At 41.8% G+C, this 26,136-nt stretch overlaps 2 protein-coding genes across 4 annotated transcripts in view; one reads left to right on the top strand and one right to left on the bottom strand.

Annotated features, from left to right (window-relative positions):
- The window catches only part of LOC115403855 (interferon-induced protein 44-like), a 66,611-nt gene extending 63,857 nt beyond the window's left edge, over positions 1-2,754 (top strand). The window contains exons 5-8 of one of the 2 annotated variants that reach the window (XM_030112875.1): positions 350-502; positions 688-859; positions 1,837-1,937; positions 2,080-2,754. In XM_030112875.1, the coding sequence (XP_029968735.1) occupies positions 350-502; positions 688-859; positions 1,837-1,937; positions 2,080-2,253 (600 nt within the window). In that variant the 3' untranslated portion in view covers positions 2,254-2,754. The remainder of the gene's footprint in view (positions 1-349; positions 503-687; positions 860-1,836; positions 1,938-2,079) is intronic. The other variant, XM_030112873.1, reaches the window with a different exon arrangement.
- An 18,905-nt stretch (positions 2,755-21,659) lies between these two features.
- LOC115403884 (uncharacterized) lies at positions 21,660-25,361 on the bottom strand. Of its 2 annotated transcripts, XM_030112921.1 has the most exons (8): positions 25,138-25,353; positions 25,004-25,019; positions 24,858-24,891; positions 24,546-24,741; positions 24,207-24,359; positions 23,856-24,022; positions 22,887-22,987; positions 21,660-22,267 (listed from the first exon to the last, which is right to left on the bottom strand). In XM_030112921.1, the coding sequence occupies exons 5-8, from the start codon at positions 24,215-24,217 to the stop codon at positions 22,085-22,087; spliced, it is 462 nt and encodes a 153-aa protein (XP_029968781.1). In that variant the 5' UTR covers positions 24,218-24,359; positions 24,546-24,741; positions 24,858-24,891; positions 25,004-25,019; positions 25,138-25,353; the 3' UTR covers positions 21,660-22,084. The 2 variants fall into 2 exon arrangements, 1 of the variants encoding a protein (XP_029968781.1); XR_003933255.1 differs by lacking the exon at positions 22,887-22,987 and having other exon boundaries at positions 25,138-25,361.
- Positions 25,362-26,136: the final 775 nt, after the last annotated feature.

The raw sequence follows: 26,136 nt of genomic DNA, 5'->3' as shown, positions 1-26,136 counted from the left end.
ATTAAAATGTCTCAGTCCATTTATAGTTCCAGGAAATGTTTAAAAGAACAATTATTAAACAGATATGATGCTACTGCATCATACAAAATTATAATGTTTTGATTTTGTAATCATTTTCGTGTGAAATGGTTATGTTCAAAATCAAATCTCGATGAAAACTTTTGCTTTGTCAGTTATTTTGTATTGGTAGGGGCAGATATAAGTTTTACTTCTTTCTGCTCCTTTTCATGTTTTTTTTCAAAGAATGAAATCAACAATAAATGGAAAAATGGAATGGAAAGTGAGAAGCTGACTGGACCTGAGAGCAGATGGTGACATTGTCATGACATTATGACTTTTTACTTTGCAGCACAAAAGTTATAAAATCGAGAAAGAAGATCCTGGAACCTTTTATCCCTTCATCTTCAGTGACACCATGGGCATTGAGAAGAGCAACACAGGAGGGGTACATATCGACGACATCAAACTGATCTTAAAAGGAAAGATCAGAGAAGGATACAAGGTGAGACAACTGCACCAAGGAATTTCCCTCAGACTTAATTTATTAAAAACAGTCAGCACAGCTCTGCAATAAATGTTTGAAATTCTGACCAAACATTCCATAAAAATACAGATAATTCTGAAGAATAACAGATAACTGAAGAACTGCAGGAAAAAATGGGATGTAACATGTTTTTGTTGTTTCAGTTCAACCCTGTTAGCCCCCTGTCTGAGACTGACCCCTTCTACAACAGCACACCAACTGTGAATGATAAAGTTAGTGTTCTGGTTTGTGTTGTTCCTGCCAACACAGCAACAATATTGGAAGATGAAGTAGTTAAGAAGATACGGTACGTCAGAGAAGCAGCCAGCGAGTTAGGTAAGAGTTGATGTATATATTTTGGAAAAGCGAAACTGATTTAGCACTTTTCCAACTCTTGAGCAGCCCCTAAAGCACTTCACAATGTTCATGTAATGTTTTTGAAATACCATTGTGCCTCATCCCACATCAGGTTCTTCAGTACTGTGTTCATGCTTGACCAGTGTAATTTCAGACTCCAGACTGTGTTCTCCTGATATTCAGATTATTCACTGTTGAAATAGTTCCACATTTAACAGTCACCATCTTGGCTAAATCATGGAGAGTGAAGCATCTGTATTTGTTATGGAGCAGAAAAACTCATAATACATGTAATGTGCATCGAGGATATGTTCCAATATGTCTGTCCTGAAGCCTCCTGTATGTCACATGAAAAACATGACTGAACACTGGCTGGGGCTGGCAGGATAAGTGACTCTGCAATAACTCTGCTATGGTGTTTGTGGAGAGATACATTACACGGAAAACAAAACACTTGCAGCATCATGTGCAGTGTCTACTCCTCTGCATTATGTTCTTTACATTGCAAAAACCTTTGTTCTACAAGCATATCAAACATATTCAGCTGTATATGGTTCTTACTTTTTTGGTTCCACATGGAAGGTTGGACCCACAAACTTGTCTACACCATGATTTTCGACACCATAAAGAGTGATATATGGCACAGTCCTTTTCATGACGGTCACTCAGTTTTTTTTTTCAGCTCATTTCATTCAAAATACTAGTGAGTTTCTAGATATTTCCTCTCATGAAGCCTCCTTGTTGAAAGCAGAGGAAGCATCAGAACCGAGGATGAGATATCTTCCACATCACAAAACACACAAAGGATTATAGCCATCTTTTATTACAAAATAAAGACACAAAGTGAACACTGGGAAGGGATTTACAACAGTTTACAAGTCAAACTTTTGACTTTCAAACACTCATATAAATTCTGAGATAAACTAATTGCCATGGTTTCTGCTCTTGCTTGGCAGGAATCCCACAAATCGCTGTTCTTACCAAAATCGATGAAGCCTGTCCTGAAGTCAAAAAAGACCTGAAGAATGTCTACAAGAGCAAGCACATTAAAAAGCAGGTATGGTGAGATTTCATGAGCTGGTGACGATCAACACAGCATCAGATCAGTACAGAGGGGACGATCATGATTATACAAGTACATTAAAATAATCTGACCGTGATAATCTTTTAAACTGTTCATTTTTTGTGTTCAAACTTAGATGGAAGCAGTGAGTGCTGCGCTGGGAATTCCACTGAACTGCATCTTCCCAGTGAAGAGCTACAGCTCAGAAATCGAAACAGACGATGAGACGGATTCACTGATACTGAGTGTCATGAGAAAGATCATCGACTACGGAGATGACTTCCTGAATTACCAGTCTGCTTCAACATAATGGAAAACAGTGATAATAAAAACACTGACATTTAACACCTGAAATCAGAACTGAGTTCTGTATGAATGTTCATGAATGAAGTTAAACAGGCAGTATGTTGTGAGCTTTCAGTTCTTCAGAGGTCAGACCAAAACATGCAGATTTGTGCACTGCCCTCTTTATAACTTTGGTGTCTTTGTGGGGAGGTGTGTTTGGTTATGAATTAAAATTTTTCTATAGATATAAGACAGATTATTATTTCTGCACAAATTAATTTCAGTTCATTTAAAATGTATGAGACTTTTGAATAGCTACTATTTTTCAAGTTTGAGGAATCACTAATGATGCTGATTTTGGAGTCAAATGCAAAGAGCCTTGCTGTTGAAATGTTCATATACATATTTTTTCAAAGAAAATGTTAAAGTGATTATTAAGTTGATTGAATAATTACTGAATGCCAAGACGCCCTGTTTCTGTTAAAAAAAAATATAAGTCTTTATATAATAAAAGTTTTGAAATCTTGAATGAAGTGTGGTTTTATTACTTTGGTAACACTTTACTTGAAGCACCCTGTATAACACATTATAAGTAGTTATAAACCCTCATAAATGATTACAATGCTTTATAACCCACTATACAGCGCTATACAGCATAGGGTTATGGTTAGGGTTCGGTCCTGATGATCAATTATGAATGTTTATAACTATAGCTATACAGTGTTATAAAGTACTTACAATGTGTTATACAGGGGTGCTTCAAGTAAAGTGTTACCCACTATTCTAATGTACTTTAATGACAATACTCATGATTGTCCTCTCTGTGCAGATGTTCGCTCCTCCAGCTAAAGACAGCTTCTTGAAAATGAACTGAGACGAAGATCTACATATTCACACATAAACTGTACAAGATAATAAAGTGAATGAATACACTCTAACATTTCAATGAAGAACAAAACAGAATACAATAGAAGAACTGTATCAATCCCAGAGGGAAATTCTTGCAATACAGCACCACACAGGAAAGAAGATGGAGTAAGTAGAAAATAAGATGTATTACAAAGTCTTTCCATACCTTTCTAGTAAAGCTGCGATCATAGGGCGTGGTGGCCAGTGCTCGAGTTGTAATTTTGCCTCGCAGAGCGCTGTCAACATAGCTGATGAAGCTGGATTTCCCAGAGCTTGGTGGTCCATGCAGCAGAACTCTGAGATGTTGAGCTTGTTGTCTTGGCTGATAGTTCTGAATAAACTCATGCTGTGCTCTGTCACTATAAAAGATTGATTAGGTTAAATTACACAATTATGATCCACAAATGCACTCTGCAAAGGTTCCACAATTTGATGAGACATTATGCAACAGTCTTTCGGAGGACATTAGAGGCAGTATGGTATGAATTATCCCTAAAACGCCAAATGTATCATATTTGATACATGAGTTTGTCGGCCCTCCACGTGAGCAGTGTGGTATATTTTTGCCTGAAAAACCTGATGTATACAATCAGATACATGCAGTGCACAGATAAACCAACAGGGGGTAGTAAATCACTCATTAGTGGTCCTTCCAGTGACACTTCAAGATTGCCATGGATCAGGAAGTGGACATAGGTAGTTTTTGGAGAAGAACTTTGCAAAGTTTGAAAAGGTTAAGGTAAGTAAAACATATTTTTTTTTTTTTTTTTTTTTACTGAAATATCAATAGGCACAGTTACTGCGTTCATGCAATGTGAAAAAAACTTAAAATTGCATAATATATGTTTTAGTAAAACCGTGTTGAAAATGGTGTATCAAATTTGATACAGCGGGTATATAAGGTCATCAAACATTTAAACAGTCAATCATCATTTTCTTGGATTTTATGCATTATATAAGACATCAAGCAGTATACAGTCTTTTTGATTTTTAAATTACATAATTTGGTACATTTTGAGTAAATAGATATGTAACTTGGTGTGTTAACGTGATTGATGACTAGTTCAGTGTGATCGGATTTCTTGTATCTTCCTTTTGCTTACTACTTTACACTACAAACTGATAAAACTCGATTAAAATCACTTTTTTTTTTTATGTGTGTTTTTAGATGGCCAAAAAATACAGTGCGGAAGATGCTCTCAAAATGATTATGGACGGGAATTCAAGTGACATAGAGCAGATACAGGAAGATTATGATGATGACAATGATGTGGAGAATGAGGAATGGACTCCTGCAAAGATTGGGGAAACCTCAGATAGCAGTGATGAGGATGAGGAGGAAAACCCAGATAGTAGTGATGATGAGAAAAGCCCAGAAGTCCCAGAAGACACAACAAAATCAAGGGACACAGCATGAAAAGTAGGATGTATCAGTCGAAAAGAAATCAGGTTGAACCTCCATCTGTCCAGTTGGTGCAATGTGTTAGGGAAGACTCTGAAGAGAGGCTTGACTGGATGGTACGAGGTTCGATGATGGTATATTTACATTTGGTGACACACTGTTACAGTGGCAGTAATCAATGCAAGGATCTGTTACAGAAGAGACCTGGAGAAGCTGCAGCCCGGGGAGAAGCCCCTGCCTCTTTCAGGTTTCAGGCTTCTGTTGGCACTGCCCTCACAAGGGTAGGAAAGGTCAAAAGGTGTGGCAGACCAATGACCTCTCTAGAAGCAACACCAACGCCTCCCCGAAACAGGAAAACCACTGAGGTCCCCTCTGATGTGAGAAAGGATGGCATGGATCATTTTCCAACATGGGAAACCCGACAGAGATGCAAGAAGTTCACAGGCCACTTTACCCATGTGTACTGTCATAAATGCATCTTTGCTTGAACAAGGACAGAAACTGTTTTCAAACTGACCACCATGCAAAGTAAAAAGGTTGTGAACCGCAAAATGGGTAAAAATAACTGAATGTTATGTTATTCAGGCTTCCACCCAATCAGTTACATTGGTGGATTTCCAACTACTGCATTATGGCAGCACTTTTATGTTTGGAAATAGACATCCCAGATAGCAACGATGTTTTGGCCCAGATGTGGCCCACATCCGTAGTCTTCTTCCGGCCCACATTCGGCCATGGTCGTGGCGTTCATTCAGGGGTGAGTGTGGCTGCCGGAACTCAGCCACAGGTAAACCGTACATGGACCGGATGCCAAACATGTTGTGGGCCAGGTCTGGGCCAAATCTGGGCCAGATAAAATAACCACAGTGTCACCTTAATTGGGCAACATGTGCCAGATCAGGGCTATACAATACAATAATGACTACCTGCTTTTGCCTTGATGTACAATTTTATTAATATGAACACCAATTTTCTTTTCTATACAAAATTTTCCACATATACATTCAACCAAGTGCTCAAACTAGCAATTAGCAATATCAAATTGTCATTTTCCTACAAATGAATAAAACTCTTAAAACTGCATGTTACAGTTGCCTTGTCTGCAAGACAACACAGATAAAATGTATGACAACTGAAGATAGTTTGCTATCTGGATGCATAAACTGTGTGTGTGTGTGTGTGTGTGTGTGTGTGTGTGTGTGTGTGTGTGTGTGTGTGGTGTGTTGGCTGTAAAGCCAACCTGCTTAAACATTTAAAACAAGAACTACTACTACAACAAGTAACATCAGAAATTCTTTCGGCAGAACAGTCAGTTTACTCAGGCCGCTGCCTGGCTCAGCGTCCTCCTTCTCTGTCCCCAGCAAGATGGAGCCACCTTCGAATCCACTGCTGAATATCCTGGTTTGTAGCTGTGGCTGTCAATGGATTTCTTCTTACTGCATCTAAAATGAGACACAAGAAAGTTATTATCAATTTTGCATAAACGTAAGTTTTAACATTTAATATATACGTACATTGAAGTAAATACATACTGCATATTACCTTAGTAATACCACCATGGGGCCACACACACACACACACACACACACACACAAGTCAAAGATTACACCTTAACTGGTTCTTAGTGTGGTAAGAATCAGTTAAGCTGTAACTAGCAGCAAGGTTCCGCGAAACAGAGGAGCCTTCAGCAAGTGAGTAGACAGCAGTGATTTACAAGAAATGAATGTTTGCGAAGGAAAAAAAAGAGCCAGCACAACTTCATGAGAGCTAAAAAGTGGATCCATGAAAAGAGAAAACAATTTAGAAATGGAGATACTGTCGTCCTCTCCCGTTTTAGTCGGGGGAGGGGATTGCGAGTTCTCGGAGCAGGAGCTGCTGTAAAGAAAATCAACCTCAGACAATCACGCGTCTGATGAAAGACTGATTTAGGGGGAGGTTAGAGTAGAGAGTTACTTTATTGATTCCAAACTGGGAAATTCAGTTCCCAGGTTCCCAGTCAACACAGTCATGTGGGGTCCACATTCAATTTGCATGGGTTACATGGGCTTCAATTGGACAGTGGGCTTCTTAAGTTTATTATGAATCAATTTTATTACTTAAATTCATATCATGGAGATTTTTTATAGAGCAAACTCCTGGGAAAGCTGGGGTTCATCAGCTTAAATGTTTGATTTTTTACATGTCTGTATATGCAGATGTGTGTGCACTTACTCTTGTCATCTTCTGATGTAAAACTTTGTCCGCTGGTCAGTGTTGTGCACAGGAAAATAATACGTTTAGAGGGGAAAAAAACACAGGTTGAACACGATTAAAACAATTAAAAAAAAAAGGAAAAATAGAGCTCACTGACAATCGCTTCATGTATATCTACAATCTACCATATTACAATTCGAAAATTACCTCCGCCAGCAGAGGTAAAGTAATCGTTGGGGTTTCTTTGTCCGTTTGTCTGTCCATCCGCCCGCCCTTTAAAAGTAAAGGAATACTTTCATTATACACTTACATATGGCACATTTCTGCCTACTGAACTATTATTTTTGTATTACTATACTCTAAAACACCGTCACACCAGTTTTCCCACTGTCTGGCCCACTGTAATACAAAATGTGGGATGAATCAGAGTTGCTTTGTTCTACATCCACTAGGGGTGAATCAGATATTAAAGTACTGTGGTGGTGGTGGTGGAGTCTTCTCTCTAACCTTTAGGGGAAAGCATGCCATTTTGTCCAATAACTTGATTTAATCCATCAAAGTACCAAAAGTGCAAATAACTAGAAATGAGAAACTCTTTAAAAACTTCCAGCACATACTAGAGTGTCAGGACAGAGACATTTTATTCAAAAAGTGTTTTTTTTTTTTTTATTGACCCACCCGCCACCCATACCCGCCCGCCCCAGCCCCTCCCAAATCCTGCACCCCAACACCCCACCCGTCCATCCCCCACCCATATCCCACCCCCAGGGGGGCAGACGGCCCCAAGCAGCCAGGAAGCTGGAAGTTGGATTTGTTTTTGTTTCTTCAGGGAAAAAAACTATCGTAAAGCATTACAACCTAATGTATCAAATATGATACAAATTGAAACTCATAAATGGAAAATGATATTTGAAAAAAAAATTTTTGTTTCTTAAGAGGGACCAATAAATAACCTTGCATAGCAGATGGGCCTGCCTGATTCAGTTCCTAAATCCTCCAGATCCCATCTTGTAGCGCTCCATAGACCAGTGATTTCACTCTGATAAAATTTCACCGGCCCAATCAGGGGAAAGAGGCGGGAGCTGCGGGAGGAGCGGACGAGACGGAAGACGTGACGACAGCGGGAAGCTCGAAAAAGTTCGAAAACAATGGCGGCATGCGGAGCGATCTCCGTGGACACGGCAATATCTGCAGTTTTATAAGAAAGCGACTCAGTTTCTTCTTTGAAAGAGGAGCACAGAACATCACTTCAAGCCTTTTTGTCAGGAAACGATGTCTACTGCTTCCCAGCAGCAGCGCACGTAAGCTCCATCACACCGTGGCTTGATGTGGATTGGTCTGTGGTGAGTAAATCGCGTGTCAATCAGAACGGTCATCCAATCTTCTTCTTCTTTGATTCGAACGGTCGTCCAATCGCCGGCTACAGATTGTTTTGAAGGTCCTGCCTCTGAAATCAAATCGGAAGAGCGGCTACCCTGATGGACTTGTGAAATATTTCCGTGGCGGACATCTGAAACTGTCCATCTGGCGTGTCAGGTTAACCAATAAAGGCTCCAAGTTCAAAGAATTGGAATTTTCTGTCAATTATTTAATGGTTTGGGCTTTACTTAAGTCTTTATCCATGGATCCTGAAAAACTGAAAAGCCAGAAGCAAATGAAGTTAAAGGGCCCTAACTTGGTAGACTCCGCCGAATCCGCCCGCTGTCAGCGCAGCGCAAAGTGCGCCGTCGGCGGATAAAATCAACGGGGCGTGTCCAGAAAATTGTCCTAATTTCGTGAACCAGGCGCAGTCACGCCTCCATCCCGCCCACCGGCGCAGGTGGCACAAGAGAGAGGAGAGAAAGTGGGTTTAACCCAGCTGAGCGCAATTTGACCAATCAAATGAACACCTCTCCTTTTTTTCAAATGCACTGCAGCGAAGGACACTGCTATATTAACATGATGAAATACATTTTATTTCCTGGCCTCAATACTAAACCATAGTGAAGTAACAATGTATATGACTGCATTTTGAAATAAATAATCTCTTGAAGACCTTGGGGAGCCAGACAAATGAAATAAAAATGCAGACACCTTGCATTTAGCAGCTACATACAGACTTTGTAGGGAAAGGGAAAATCTGTTTTTATTTGTGTGCATCATAACTCTTAAAGATACATTTGGGAAAGCACAAAGAATTACAGGTGTCTGCGCGCCAATCACTCAGCGCAGCTGCACAGCTGAGCTGGGTGAGTCTACTGAGGACTGCTGGTTCTGCTGTCATCCAGATCAATGTCCTCTGAAATGATTCCCTATAATTCCTATCACACACATGGCATTCCGGCCATCCCAGACGAAGGATAATCATTTATGAGAGAATGGTGGCGACATCTGCTATCTGCTCCGTCCTCTGCTCTGCTTCACGTGTTGCCAGCATTCTTACCCCCCTCCAAAGGCCGCTATGGTCAGCCAGACTGTCATTCATATGCAGTGTTTTTGCGCAGGAGCACACCAACAGGTTGCTTTTCTGTCATCTAATGCATTAGAAATTAAAGCGACACCAAGGAACTTTCAGTTTTTGTTGATTTTGGCGGCGCCAGTGGACAAAAGCGGTAGTGTTTTGCCTGAAGGAATACCACAGTTCCCATGAGGACTAGCGCGTGGCGTGGTAAAATGCTGCTCCTGGTCACATGCTGTTGGACTGAACTCGGCTACATTTGTTTCCAGTGGCTGTCTGAAGGATGGATAGCGACGAGGTAATGAATCTAATGGTGGCTAAACAATGTTATATCATGATGTGACGCATGCCGTAAAGCAGTCTGCACATTTGGAGTTTTTTAGTGTGCAGGGTTCCTACCACCCTCCTCACAGCTGCTTAGTCCAAGTGAAAGCAATACTGACGCCCTCAGCCCGTGACAGAGGGGTCATTCAACTAGTTGTAAGTCGATGTATCGTCACAAAAGATATCAAAATGTTTTATTAAGGTTGAAAAGTTCTTTAGTGTCGCTTTAAGGTAAAGAAACAAAATATTAAATCAAGTGGATCAGCAAAACTTCTGCCTCATATCTGCTTTATTAATGCCTCAAATCAGGTTTTAAAATGTATTGAACTTTTTACAGTGCGCATTTGCGCAGCATACCTCTCACTCACACTCCGCGCACTTGTTTCCCTGATACACACGCACACACACGCCAACACACACAAAATAGTTGTACTATTAACCGGCAATAATAATCAAGAACATATTAAAATTAGTAAAATAAGTCTCCCCGGCTGCGCACCAGGACGGACACCTTCCCACACCGACCCGTCCTCACCCTGCTCATTTGATTCTGGGACTGCAGGCTCCACAGGACAAAGGTATTTATTCAGAAAATATGTTCGTTCTAAAATTAATTTTTGGAAACGAAAAATACATGGTTTGCTGTACTTTAATGGAGGATATAATATTTTACCTGAATCTGTAACTGGCACATCTGGAGACGCTGCAGTGCCCCTGCTGTCAATACCGTGTTTACTGTTGTGCTCAGATTTATTACATTAGTTTAAATAATAATAATAATAATAATAATTTTACACCATTTTATGTTATTATTATTTAGTTGTAAACTGACAGCAGCCTACAGTAATTCTCTATACCTGGAGGTGACGCGTGAGCGCTTCATGCGCCGCTGCAGGTTCTACCTGGACTGTACAGCAGCTGGAGGTTGGTCGGGTATTTTTGGGGCAGCAGCATTATATTTGTTTCGCTGTTTGGCCTGCGACTGTTCTGACTCTGATTCAGAACATTCCTCCTCTTCACTCCAGTCAAGATCGCTGATGTCCGACACGTCTCCGCCATCCGATTCCCCCTCACTGACCTCCTGTATCATTGCTAAAGCTTCTTCCACCTTATATCTCTTATTTATGCCTGTTTTTACTATCTTTCTTTTGGGATTTGCTTGATATTTTTGGCCATCTGTCTGATTGTCTGCTGTCAGAGCTAGCCCCCTGTTCAGATGCGCGCATGAACCAAAAGAAATCAATAGCAGAAAAAAAAAAGCCCCGTGAAGTGCGTCTTTTTAATCAGTCTAATAATAATAATAATAATAATAATAATAATAATAATAATAATAATAAATAAATAATAAGTCTCACAGACCACTGTTGGCCTTTGGAGGTATAAATGCTTTGTAATATTATGTGTGTCATTGTTAGGACCTTATTTGCTTCAGAAAAACATACAAGACACATATTTAGGAAAAGTCAAAGAACTAGAGGACAGGGGAATTATTTTTAACAGATTTATTTGAATTCTAAAAACCCAAATAGTCTGTCAGATCGTCTTGGATGTTCTAGTGCTAAAGAAGATAATAAAAACAATTATGTGCTTCATGAGTGATTTTGTGTATCTTTCATGACACTGACAAGCTGAAACCCTGCCTCTGAGGTTTTCTCAGACAAATTATCATCAGATCCTCCTCCCCAGCCTGCTCACACCTTCTGCAATAAACTCTCACTGCGCCCAGCTGATTCTGTCGAGCCCTCCCCCTGGTGCGCCGCCACGCCCATCTCGGCGCAAGTGCAGCAGACCGGTCAGAAACCCTCTTCTGCGCCTGTCGAAAATAGGAATGCGCTGCCTCCGCCGCTGATCATCGCCAAGTTGCGCCGTCAAATTAGAGCCTAAAGTCATTTCACAGCAGTCACATTTCAACTGAATTTTGTCATTCCTACCTCATTATTTTCTCTTTTGAGTTCAAACATTTCTCTTACAAGGGAGATGGAGGTGATGAAGGATTGCCAGACCCAAAAAGCCAACGCTTTGCAGAGAAAATGTGATTTTCAGAGGAGGAACCAACACCAACTATTGAGTGATAGCATGAACTCCACCATGTACTATCTTAAACTAAAGCATGTGTACAGAATGTGTGCAGCTGACAATTTAAAACAACTGAAAAATTGTTGGGGCAGATTGCCTCACAAAAACATCAATACCTAAAGGATTAATCCAAAATGGAAAAAAAGACCCTTCTGCATGCCAAAAAAAAAAAAAAAGTTGCATTATATTTTGTTTGAATTATTCAACAAGAATAAAACCATCATATCTGTATCAAGAGCTAAAGGGTAATGGAAACTTTTTCACTGATTAGCAAAACAGAAACTAAATTAAAACAACTAAACAAAACAAAAATCAAATTATTTTTCATGTTTTAATAGAAAACTGGACAATCTTTGTTTAAAACAAAATCTTATCAACATGATAATGATTGGAATTAATCAAGTGTGAATTTCTGCCTCTGAAGTGAACCCGAGTGAAGAGTCAGCTGATGCTGTGAAGCTGTTGCCGTCTGCTTGTACTTTAAATGAAAGCTTAATATAACCAGCACTGTGGAAAAAAAGCTGTGTCTAAAAAGTATTTGAGTATTTTATCTTTCAGTTTCACTTTTCAGTGCACTGGATGTGTACTCCTGACGGTGTGGCTATAGCACTATTCTTTAACTCACAATGTGTTAATTACTGTGGAAGTTTTTTTTTTAATTAACAATTTTCAAGAATGGACACATATTAGATGAGTCAGAATACAGTCAAAATTGTGCAGCAAGAGAAGGGGAAACAACAGGAACAATTAGAAATGCAAAGAAAACATGAAACAGAGGATGCCATAAACAGAGTAGTTTTAACAAGCTCAGTATTTATACATTTATTGTATTATTAAAAAGGCTCTCAAAGGCCGTGAAGATAAATTAAAACATCCAGTTTCCCCTTTCGTAAAAATCTATTTTTTCCCCGGTTGCAGGTGCCTCATTATATGTTGTATTAACTATTAAACTATTAAAGTGGGGCTTGCCATTTTTTTCCAGTTAATAGATATTATTTAATATTATTTAAGGTTTATGGCTAAAACATGGACATAGTTATTTTCATTTGAAGCATACTTCTTTGAAGAAAAGACCTATAAGGACGTATAGGAAGAAGGTTCTTTTCTCTGGATCCTTTGTGTGAGATCCTGCTTTGATGTTACTGGAAAAGAATTCAGGGTGTGAGTCAGGGTGTAACCTGCTGATTGATAATGATAAGAAGAAGAGTGAATAAGATCTAAAAAATGACAATAATGCCGCATTTCCACTGTGAAGCTTGTATCGGTATGGGTCGGGTCGGCAAAACGTACCAGATACAAATCATTGTCGCGTTTCCACTGTACGGGGTTATGGTTGTAATGTACTCGGGGTGATGAATGGCCACTTTATGACACAGGATGTGACTTTATTACTCACCAGCAAACGAAGGCAAATTTGTGGAACAAGCATGGAGGATATGGTGTGCATTGTATTTTTGAAAAAAGAGACGGGCTGTGTTTTAAAGAAGGCTCCAGGCAGCCAGAAGAGATGCTGATGCAGAGTTGAAGAGATGATAAGGCGGAGACATCAGATGGGGAGTGGAGGAGCTCTGAGGAGATCTACTCAGCTGAATACTGGAATAAAGATACATTTCAGTGAAGACTGAAGCTGTGCTTTGGTCATTGAAATTAAGTAACAAGTATGAAGTCATGTAAAACTACTTGAAAATCAGAGGTGAAAATGTCTAAACCCTGTTGATACTATATGAATTTTATATGAAGCACAGATTTGCTCATTAATGGGAAACATTCATATATACAAACAAAACAGTTGTGATAGAAGAGATGCCTACATGCTTGTAGGCCAACTCCAAAAGAGAGTTGGCTGCTGACAGGATTGCTTTATAATGCTGTATTTAGTTTAGTGACAGTTGTGTTTAAAGATGTAAAGGAGTAAGTGTCACGTGTGCAGGAGGGAGGACCCACGCGCAGGCAGTCAGAGAGAGTTGAGCTGGTTTATTGTCCAGAAAAGCAGGTTAACAGGAACGCAAACAAGCTGAGGTGCAGGCAGGGACACGGACAACACACACAACGGACCGGCAAGGACAAGTGAGGGCTACGGGCTTTAAATAAGGTGGACACAGGTGAGGCACATTAGGGCGCTAACGAGGAAGGAGACCAGGCAGGAGAACATGAGGAACAGACAAGCAGGAGAGACAGGGCATGTAAAAATGGGGAAACAAAACCAAAACCAGTCCAGAGCGCCCCCACAAGGCTGGAGGGGCACGGGGCGTGACAGTACCCCCCTCTCCATGTGCGCCTCCTGGCGCACAAGGCAGAGGAGGGCAGGACTGGAACGGGGACAAGACTCGGACTGGAACGGGGACAAGACTCGGACTGGAACGGGGACAAGACTCGGACTGGAACGGGGACAAGACTCGGACTGGAACGGGGACAAGACTCGGACTGGAACGGGGACAAGACTCGGACTGGAACGGGGACAAGACTCGGACTGGAACGGGGACAAGACTCGGACTGGAACGGGGACAAGACTCGGACTGGAACGGGGACAAGACTCGGACTGGAACGGGGACAAGACTCGGACTGGAACGGGGACAAGACTCGGACTGGAACGGGGACAAGACTCGGACTGGAACGGGGTGTGCTGCGCTCCTCGGCAGCCAGCACGGAACGGGGTGTGCTGCGCTCCTCGGCAGCCAGCACGGAACGGGGTGTGCTGCGCTCCTCGGCAGCCAGCACGGAACGGGGTGTGCTGCGCTCCTCGGCAGCCAGCACGGTCAGGAACAGGATGGGTCGGGGCTGCACCTCTGCAGACAGGACGGACAGAACAGGACGGGGCTGCACCTCGGCAGACAGGACGGGACGGGACAGGAACCAGGGCTGCACCTCTTCAGCCAGGACGGGTCGCCGGCAGCAAACAGGAACGCCGGCAGAAAACAGGAACTGGAACGCCGGCAGCAAACAGGAACAGGAACGCCGGCAGCAAACAGGAACAGGACGGGTCGGGACTGCATGGCGGCACACGATGGGGGGGCGAGCTTCTTTCGCCAGCGGGGGGGCCATAGGCACACGGTCCGGGGGCGAGCAGCCTCGCCGGCACACGCCCAGTGGGCACGGGCTTCTATCGCAGGGGCGAGCAGCCTTGCCGGCACACGCCCTGGAGGGGCGCGGGCTTCTATCGCCGGCGGGGGGCCATAGGCACATAGTCCGGGGGCAAGCAGCTTTGCTGGCAGCTGCCACAGGCAGACAATCCGGGGGCGCGAGCTGCGCCGGCGGCGGCCCGAGGCAGACAATCCGGGGGCGCGAGCTGCGCCGGCGGCGGCCCGAGGCAGACAATCCAGGGGCGCGAGCTGCGCCGGCGGCGGCCAGAGGCAGACGGTCCGGGGGCGCGAGCTGCGCTGGTGGCGGCCAGAGGCAGAGGATCCGTGGGGTAGGACTTACTGCCTGCTGGGTCCAGACGTGGCCGGTCCGTTCTGTCACGTGTGCAGGAGGGAGGACCCACGCGCAGGCAGTCAGAGAGAGTTGAGCTGGTTTATTGTCCAGAAAAGCAGGTTAACAGGAACGCAAACAAGCTGAGGTGCAGGCAGGGACACGGACAACACACACAACGGACCGGCAAGGACAAGTGAGGGCTACGGGCTTTAAATAAGGTGGACACAGGTGAGGCACATTAGGGCGCTAACGAGGAAGGAGACCAGGCAGGAGAACATGAGGAACAGACAAGCAGGAGAGACAGGGCATGTAAAAATGGGGAAACAAAACCAAAACCAGTCCAGAGCGCCCCCACAAGGCTGGAGGGGCACGGGGCGTGACAGTAAGATTACATCAGTCTGGACTTCTTCCTGCATGTGAATGACACTGGCACCACCTTCTCACTTTACACTCTTTAACAGCAGTCAGACTAAAGCATGTGGTTTTTATCAAGGATCCTGTTATTTTTAAGTGTCGCAGTGCACATTTATCTGGAATAAACTTCATGACTCAGATGATGCCCTTGTGCAAAACATAATGTACTTTTTTTTTTTTTAAATCTAAATATTTTATTTCTAAGTTGTTTACCATTCAGCACCAATAATTACAACAACAACAACAACAACAGAAAAGGCAAATGCAAAAATATTGCTGTGCTTAAAGTGCTTGTGTTGCGCAAGAGTAAATGCAGACAGATATGGGGTAGGCCGGGCAAAAGACTTTGTGTCTTCAGCCTGATCTGCCATCGGGCTGCTAGCTGCTACTGTTGCTAGCTGAAGTTAGCTGCTGCTGCTGATGTTGCTAGCTGGCTGTTTGGTCCAGACCCCCCAGCCTCACGCCCAGCCTCCCGTCCAGCCTCGGTGTCTGTGGCGGGACTGACTGGAATAGGTCGTCCAGGCTGTCCAAGATGAGTGTCCATGCTCTGTAGGAGATGAAGTGGCTGCGGTTCGTGTTATTTTGTTAAAGCGATACTTCAACATTTTGGCAAATTGGCCCGTTTAGCGCAATTCATTAGTCATTTCGAACAGTATACTTACTTTTTTTGTGAGGGCGAGCTGTTGTTTATTCAGAGGTGAGTCGGGGAAGGTTTTCAGGACGGACACAATGGAAGTGGATGGTATTTTTGTTCCCCCTCGTCAAACTCATCAAATACACAATCCAACAACCCCAAAACACTTTGGTGGACACGTTATAATCCGCACATTCACTACGCTGTGGAACACCAACAAATAATATTGTAGCGTTACGACACTGAAGCAAATACTGGGAACTACTTTTTCTTTTGAAATCACTACGCCCAGACAAGTAGTTCCGTCTTAGCAATCTTCGCATAAACAACTCAATCTCGTAATTTTGCATTAATATTTCACAGCGTAGTTAATGTGCGGATTATAATTTGCCCACCAAAGTGTTTTGGGGTTGTTATATTGTGTATTTGATGAGTTTGACGAGGGGGAACAAAAATACCATCCACTTCCATTGTGTCCGTCCTGAAAACCTTCCCCGACTCACCTCGGAATAAACAACAGCTCGCCCTCACAAAAAAAGTAAGTATACTGTTCGAAATGACTAATGAATTGCGCTAAACGGGCCAATTTGCCAAAATGTTGAAGTATCGCTTTAAGTTTAAAGGATACAGAGCAGCTCAGAAAACAAGTCGCTGAGGAGCTAAGTACCGGAGAGTTTACTCAGCAGGGACTGTGCATGTGCGTTTCCATGTGAAACAGTGGCTGTTTGGGGATAGGTGCGTTTGGCTCGATGCACTGGGACGTTCTTCTATAAATTGGTCCACAGGCATTAAGACACGCTTCCTGCACTGGAAGAGGGGGAACAACAAATTCCACAATTTGCACAAAACAACAATTCCCCTTGAATTGCCTTCTCTCCAATGATGGAGAGAAGCAGCTGCACCTCCTGTAAAGACCAGTGTTCTTAAGACTTTTTTGAAGAAGTTTGGTGTTTCGCGGAGTGTTTTCTGTTTACTTTTACTGTTTAACTTTTTAAAGATGGCAGACTTCCAAACAGTAGCAGTTGTCACGGACCAATCGGCAGGCAGCTCTGTTGATGTCTCTCCCTGTCATATTCGGGACATGGTCCCAGGTATCGCATGTGGAGGGGTACTGAGAAATGGTGTCAGGTGGTCACGGGTGGAAACAGGTATTATGGCACCATGCTTAGCGGAAACACACGCCGACCCAACACGACCCGGCCTGTAACGGAGCTGTGGCGACGAGGCTTAAAAAGTCATAGATCAGGAAAACTGACCAACAATACAGCCAAAACATGGATTTAAACAAACAACGAAACATCCAAAAAATGGGTAATAAAAATCTCTACAGTGACTGATGTAATGGGTGAAATTTTTTTACCAAATAAACAATAACACTGATACAACACTGAACATGGCTAAACGAGGTTAAAATGATAAAACATTGATGGACAGCAGTGATGCCAGTTCCTTCAGTAAGATGGCGGCTGAAATGTATGTCAACATTAGACCGATGTCAGCTAAAGGGTTTTTTTTTTAAGGTCTATGTGTGTAGTCTAGCATTGTTCCAGGACCAAAGTGGGGACATTTCATGTAATTTGTCACACTCTGGTGGAAGGATGTCAGAATTGACACTGAAGAGGTAGAGGATATACTACTAAAGGCCAGAAAAGGGCGTCATTGCCATGCCCTTGACAAGTTCAAACTCCCAAGAGGAGGGGTGAGCACTGTGAGCATTCTGGATTTGTGTCATCATGTATGATTTTGAGGCACAAAGAGTGTTGCCAGATCCTCATGGTAGTTTCCAGCCCAAGTACTGCTGAAAACCCGCCCATTTTTATAAAAACCAGCCCAATTCGGCCAAACCCATGAGATAGCGCCAAAACATTACACACACAACAGAAAACACTTCCTAAGCATACAAACCTTCACATAGTGACCATAACGAGGATAAACAACTGTATAAGACAACGCAAGTAACACCTCTCTGTTGCCACAATAAAATTATTAAGAAAAAACAATGCATTTCAAAACCAGCAGCTGCTCTCTCTCATCTGCACAGCACGGTTCTCACATGCACGCACGCACGCGCGCACGCGCACACGCAGACACACACGCACATCCTAATGAAATTATCTTACCTTCATGGAGAATCGGGCTAAAGTTCCATTTCTTTTTCTTTTTTATTACTTTGAACGTTGAACTCGCCAATTAATAGGGAAACCAGTTCTTCCAAAACACGGGCTCCGCTCCGGATTCTACACACTCCTCCTCCGCTAGTTAGCTGCTGCGTTCAGGTGACTGGAGGGAGCTGCGGAAAACTGAAACTCGGTCATTCACATGAAGGCATCGGTGACAGCTGGACTCAGGAGACACGTGAAGGAAGCGTGGACAATTTGCACAAAGGAGCGGCTCTCAGACAGCTGTGAACCGGCTCTCATCGTTCACTTAAAAGAGCCGTTCAAGTAACTGTCTGTGGAGGATGACAATGGTTGCTGCAGACTACTGGTTTTTCGTATCTGCCACCTTGCAGTCGTCTCAGCTCGGCAGGTACACAGTGGAGGGGGGCGTGTCGCATTTCTGCACCGGCCGTGGAAGAGCGGACAGACGTGATTTCCGTAAAAAATTCCGCTATCGCGGAACTTGGGCTCCGGCCCAAGTCTGATTTTTCCAGCCCCAGGAGTTAAAACCAGCCCAATTTTTACATGCCCGCCCAAGGCTCTTTTTCCCAGCCCAATGACTTTTAAAGTAGCCCAATTGGGCGGGAACCCGCCCAATCTGGCAACACTGGGCAGAAACTGATAATAAGTGAGATCGGGTTCAGACAGATAAGGTGGGAACGGCACTTCTACCCCAGGTATGGTTGTGGTGTTGTCTCAGTAACATCTGGAATAAACATCTTTTTTTTTTTTTTTAACTTGAAGACTGCCTGTGGAACTTATTCCTTTTTTCTTCTCCCAAGTTGGGACTTTGTCTCTGCTCTGCTACAAGTATTTAAGCAAAGTTGCAATATAGATTACAAAAACACTACCAATCGGACCTCTAAATGGATTTATTTCTTGAATAACAATTAATTCTGGACTATTAAAAATTATTTTTCTCTAGTGCACTACTCAAAGATAAGCTGAAACCTTTTGAATATTCAGCTGTGGTAAACTTGGATTGTCTGTGGTCATGGTCCCATGGCAGACGCTTTTTCTATCGTTCCCTACTTGCTTCTCCCTCCCGTATTGTCTCTGCTTGCTGCTGCACTGTGTCTCGTCTGTTGAACTGGAGCAATCACTTGACTTGGCTTTTTCGAAGAAACCAAATACCAACAATGGAATTGATCAGCTGGTCTCTCAAAGCAATCGATACGATCATTTCAACAAAGAACACAGGAGCGGGGGATCCTTCTTGCCCAAATGGGACTCGGCATGCTGGGTATGTGATCGGCACCCGGGGCATGTGGAGGGGTGTCACATGCCTGGCACCCCTGTCCGTGGAGGACATACAGGATGTTTACATTTTCAGATTTATGATGACAGGCCTGCGGCTGATGGGCTCGCACTGCAGCCTGATCTTCTGGAGAATTAAAAAGATCGCCACCATAAAAGATGTCCAAGGGATGACTGTCTTTTCAAATCAACGGGCAAAAGCTGACGCTGACCGTTTGCGCAAAATCTTTCGAAGGATGGACAATTTGACTGGGGTTGTGGTCGATTCGAGATGCAAGTTGGATGTCATCATTACTGAGAGGGTTAACGCAGCTGCTGTCTGAGATTTTGAGAACTAAGCAAAGGAAGGTCAAACGGCTCCTTCCACACCAAAACGAGACACCTACTGATTGCATTTGGCGCCTCTTGGAATTCAAAACAATCCCTTGAAAGAGGAAAGAATTACTATTGCAACAACACATTATCAGTAGGGTAAAACTAACCTGTCTCATGACGGTCTAATCCCAGCTCACGTTCCCTATTAGTGGGTGAACAATCCAACGCTTGAAAGGCCCGAGGCCAAATTCTTAAATTTGTGCACAAGTTCTTCCAGAACGTCGCCTCGTCCTTCCCACTGAAAACATAATTGTCAACAAATGATGTCAATGGCAGTGAGTAAGTTTAATATCTCATTTAATGTCGTTTAATGTCTTACCACACGTTTTTTTTTTTTTTTTTTAACACATAACAAAAGCGGATATTCAAACACACACAGACTTCATATCATACCTGGCTTTAATGTCAGCATATTCCAGTAAAATAAAGACTTGGCTTATCCCATGCAATTACAAAACAAATTACAAATTACCAGTGATCAGTGGGTCATGCTTAGCCCATGCAAATTGTGTGTGTGTGTGTGTGTGTGTGTGTGTGTGTTTGTTTGGTTCTGCTTAAAACTGCACTCCAACATCAAAATTATTATTCATTGCTGCACGAGTAAATTTAAAAGTTTACTTATACTTGACAAAACTCTTCAATAAGTTAAAATGTTTCATACTTGATGAACTGCAGGTGATGTTGATAGGGTATTCATCATATAAACTGATCACCAAAGAAAATTTTAAGGTAATCAAAGTGCTCAGCCCATCCATTGGAAGCAATTTGGGGTTCAGTGTCTTTTTCAAGGACACTTTGACATGGGGAGAGGGGGAATCTAACCTGCAACCTTCCACCTGCAAGATGGCCAGTCTGCCATCCCAGCCACAGCTGCCACTCAACTCATTTTGGTATGTGTATGTTTCAGGAATGACAGTTTGGAAGAACTGTAGCAAGAACTGCCATGTGTGGAGACTCTACAGAAGCCCAAACGGCCTGAACTTGTTCCATTCGACTCACAATCAACAGCAACAGTTGTTGCCCTGTCAAAGATGTTTCCACATCCCATTGCTTACTCAGGAGAAAAAAAAATCCAAAACTGTGAAAAATAAATTCATGAAGTCCTCTGAGACAAAATCTTTAACATGTATGGATCTTGTGGAGTTTAAAACTGCTCAGGTAATAAACAGAGCAAGGAATAACTTGTTACCACAGAATTCTCAAAAATTGTTTTGGGAAACAATGAAAAGTTACAGTCTGAGCGGAGACTCTCAGATTTACATTTAAAAAGTCTGTGCCATATTGAAAAGTTTATGACAAGTGTAATTCCAAAGGCCACTAAGAACATGTCTTTTTGTTTTGTTGATGAGCACATTCTGATCTACCCACTTCGTCTTCACCACGCCTGGTTTCAGGTATCTCCATGCTGTTGAAAGCTCTCAGCCTTGCAGACTCACCATTTCTGTAGAAAATGTGGCAAACTTTGTATCAGGCATGCCATTTGGGCTCATTTCCAATGTTTTATCAATATTTCCCTGTTCTCACCATAATTTTTGTACATCCTGGCATGGCAACAAAATGTTGTGAGCCACTTTTGTTTTCGATTGCAGCCTGTCAGACTAGTTTCTCAAACCCGTCTGTGTTGTCCTCCTTAGTTTTAGAGTTCTTGCTTGGTGGATTGGAACAATGCATCAATCCCAATACACCACCCCATCTGGGATGTCAGGCTGCAATTATGTTTCACCACTAAACCCTGTTCTGAGCTTTGACTTGCTATTCATTCCATGATGGACCATCTTTTCCAGCTCGTTTACCATAGTAAAACTGTTACTCCAAAACTTTCCAAATAATTAATGAAGCAAAGAATGATTTATTACAGGATAATATTCAAACATTTTTCTATAACAGAGGAAACAGTATGATTTAATATAGACAATGAAGATGTATTGTAAATAAAGATAATGGCAATGTTGTGAATACAACAGCATGAACGATTACATCTTAATCAACGCAATATGTGATTCATCAAAGGAAAAAATGGCAGCATTTTAAAAGTCTGAATCAAAAGCAAAGTATAAAATGTAGAATTCCAACCCAAAATATCTTTTTGTTTTGTTTCACATTGCAGCTGTGAACTATTCTTGTCCTGATCCACGTTTTGCAAATGTAATACAAATTCATGAACAAAAACATAATGGAAAAAAAAAGAGCATAAACTAATGAAAGCTATATAGAGACAGCACATGCATCTTCGTGTTTTGGCCTGAATGTCAAATCACCAACAGGTTACTTGGTGTCTGCTGTCTGTAAGGTGTCATTGAGGAAGTCTTCTCCGTAGTCGATGATCTTTCTCATGGTGTCCAGTATCAGTGTGTCCGTGTCCTCGTCTGTTTTGGTTTCTTCGCTGTAGTTCTTAGCCAGGAAAATGCAGTTTCTTGGAATCCCCAGGATCACACTGAGTTTTTCCATCTGAGTTTTCAACAAGACAAAATATAAATGTTTTTTCATATATATATATATATATATAAATATATATATATATATATATATTATATATACACACACACATATACATATATCACATTATTAAAGGTATAATGGATGATTTTCTCAAAAAGACGAAGCCAAACGTCTGTTCCTCGCGTCTTGAAAAATGCGCACGCGCCATACCATCCTACCAGCTCTACTGCTCCTCCCGAGGAAACGCCTATCAATGTTGGAAGCGTGTGAGCGTGAGCTCATCTTCCCCGGGCATGCACGGCTCTGTTTACAGTTTCTGCAATCGGCCTCGTTCATAAAGCTTATTTTCCGAAACAGTTACAGTTTCTTTATGTCAGACTCGCCATCGGTAAGCACTGGCTGAAACCGAAGCTCACGGGCCACATAAACACTCTGAATGCGCATGCGCAGATCACGGGAACGAGCGCGCTTGATGGTATTACGCAAGCATTTCTCCAGCATGATTGACATGTTGGAGGACCAATAGTTGATATTCGCATCACGCAATTCATTGGCTAAAACATCGTCCATTATACCTTTAATGTTTGGCTCATGTTTGGAATGTGAAAAAAAAACAAGAATTATGAACCTGTTCTCTCAGGTACTTGCTCTTATAGACATTCCTGATATATTTTTGGACCTCGGGACAGGCTTCATCAATTTTGGTGAGGACTGCTATTTGGGGGATTCCTGGAAGGAAAGAGAAAACACCCAGTGCAGTCAGTTTTCCTCAGAAATTATGCTGGTGTTTCAAATTTGGAAATGTGGCTTAATGACCGTGTCTCAAATTGAAAAGAACATGATATGATATTTTATCATAACTGGTAGAGATGACATGTCCTTTTGACACTAAATGTACGATATACAAGTGCAATGGAAAATGAAAAGTTTAAAAATGATCTTCTCATGGATTCAAAGCACACAAGGCTGCAGGATGACAGAGAACACATCTTGGCTCCATTCACACAAGAGGAAAATGTGACCCATTCTAAATTTTCTTCTCACAAGTGACTAATATCCAATCTGATTTGTGACAATGTAAACATTTTAATTCCGATTTTTTTTTTTTTACACCAGTTTCAGATTGTTCATATATAGTAACAAATCGGATAAGTATCTGATATTTATCAAGAAGACTGCAAACTGAACAGTCAAATTTCATGCATGCGACTTTCATTTCATGAAACTCTCTTTGTTGTTAATCTCCCTCTTTTTTTCCATCATTACTTCTCAAAGCTATATTGGCTCCTATAACATCACCACTTGAAATTGCATAAACACACCCTGGCCTTTATAGCGTCCATATTTACTAACAAAAACAGTGCAGACATGCTTTTTTCGTTAGATGCTGTTCACTGCCCGGTCGTATCACATTCATACAGTAATCTCATATAGGTAGCATTTAAATATAATGTGAATGATCACACAAACAAGTTGGATCTCAGCAAGAAATCAGAATTGACCATAAAGACCTGCAGTGCAACTACTATTGCAAGATGTAATGGTTGCACTGTGGATCCGGTTCAGTGTAAAATGCCCATAACAGATATGCACTCACCTAAAACCCGGGCTTCTTCTCTGACCTTCTTTATCTTTATAACAGGCTCTTCATCCATCAGGTTCAATGTGGTGGCAGGAACAACACAAACCAGAACATTGAACTTTGTCATTGATGGTTGGAGATTCAATGTAGTCGGATCCAGTTGGGGTACTGCCAGGAAGGAGCTACAACAAAAAAGTTAAAATTGGCAAACTTATGCAAGCACTTGGAATACATTTTTTGCATGTTTGTGTAATTATATATTGGGAAGTTTTTTTCTCATGAAATAATTGTATAATTTAATCGAGTTGTGCTCACTGTTCTTGAAAAATAAAGTAGCAGTAAAGAGAGCCAACATCATTTTCGTACCTTGCATCCATCTTTGACGTGTCCTTTCATGATCAGTTTGATATTTTCCACATCAACACCTCTCCCAGAGCCCTTCTCAATACCCATGGTGTCACAGAAGACAAGGGGATAATAGGTTCCAGGCTTTTCTGTCTGGATTCTAAAACCTTTGTACTGCAAGTTGAAACAAGTGATGACAATGTTAGCATGTGCTGTTAGCCTGAGGTCAGATTTGTGTTTCTCTCGTTGACACTCTGTTAATTGGAGTATAAGTAGCTGTTCTGTCTTTAAGTTCAAAAAAAGTCTTAACATTTCATTCTGTGTGTCTTTATGTGAATGATTACGATAAGTTCTTCATACTTCCTTAGAGAAGCTGTCATCATGGTTAGTCGCTGCCAAAGCTCGAGTTCCAATTCTTCCTCGCAGAGCGCTGTCAACAGAGTTGATGAAGCTGGACTTTCCAGAGCCTGCTGGTCCATGCAGCAGAACTCTGAGATGTTGAGCTTCTGAACAAGGCTTAAACTTACTCACATAATCAAAGTCTTCCTTTTTATTCCTGTTCGAAAAGATGATTGAGTAGGATATAAATAAGAACTTTGTGACACATTTCAAAATCGACAAATATTTCTTCAACTTGAGGTTTTAACAGAACACACTCCTCTAAATACTCACCCCCATGGTACGTCTCTCCATGGTTTATCAAAAGCTGTCAAGACAAACACAAATTCATAATTCACATTTTATACTAATATTGTGTAATTAGTACATATTTTATTTACTAATATGAATTTCAGAGTTTGAAAAAATAATTGACTTACTTGGAGATTTGTGAAACTGTGGTAGAACAGAAGCTAATCTTAATAATCAGTAATCACATTTGAACATTTAAAAAAAAATCCTCAACACATTTAAATCACTCATGAAAAAGTAGAAAGGTATAAAACAGTCTTACCATCCAAGCCATGGTGAATAAAAATAAAGCTGTCACTGGGAAGCAATGAATTGTTTTTAACTGAAGTAAATCTGAAGAAACAAGTGTTCAGTAAAGCTGTGAAGTTTTAGATGTCTGGTTATGCTTGAAGTCAATGCTCAATAAAACCATTCAACAAATACATGGTGTTAAGAAACACCCATCATGCTTTCGGTTTCTTTTTAGTTATGTAAAGATGAAGGAATGTTCCAGGTGTGTATGAATGAAGGGTGTGTTCATTTGCGTCAGAATTTAATTATCCGCTCATCAGAATAGAACAGAACAAAAGAAGAATGACTGGAAGAATAAATTAACAACAGATACTCTTTGGGTTGCATTGTGTCTTGAATTTACTTGAACCTTGGGCCAGGGGGTGCCTCGACGATGACCCCCAACCTTCTGGTAGAATTCTTCAGCTTTACTGGAGACAGTCAAAACTGGACTGAAAAATCAGATGGAGACCTCAGACTTGTTTGCAGATGAGTCAGGAACCGGTTCCAGACTGATTTTACAGCCTCCTCCATGTTCCTTTATACAGTTTGTTAGACCTGCCCTCGGCACTCTTTTTATTTTTTGTAAACTTCTGCACCTTGTTGTTGCGCAAGTGCCTTGCTTTTCTCCATGCCCCATTTTAATTCTCCATTTCCTTTTTATTCCTGGCTCTGTGTCTGAGCTTTCTCCACGTCTGAGCAAACCCTTCTACATTTCCCTCCTTTGAGACTGCAAAATCTCCTAACCTAAAATGCAATAGGCCTATGAATGTAAGCATGCTAAGGTGTACTTGTGCCGTTTTCTGAAGGATATGTGGTTATTGTGTATATGTAATCAACCTAAGAGTGTAGCAGCTTATATTGCCAATGAAACAACCAGATTACCAGAAAATGATTAATATCAAATGATTACCAACTGATGAGTTATACAAGAGTAATGAGTGAAAACCAAATGAGGAGAATAGCCGGTATGAGTTGATATGAACGTAAG

The sequence above is a fragment of the Salarias fasciatus genome, chromosome 17, assembly GCF_902148845.1.
Source record: "Salarias fasciatus chromosome 17, fSalaFa1.1, whole genome shotgun sequence".
NCBI lineage: Eukaryota > Metazoa > Chordata > Actinopteri > Blenniiformes > Blenniidae > Salarias > Salarias fasciatus.
This window is presented reverse-complemented; position numbering and strand designations above follow the sequence as displayed.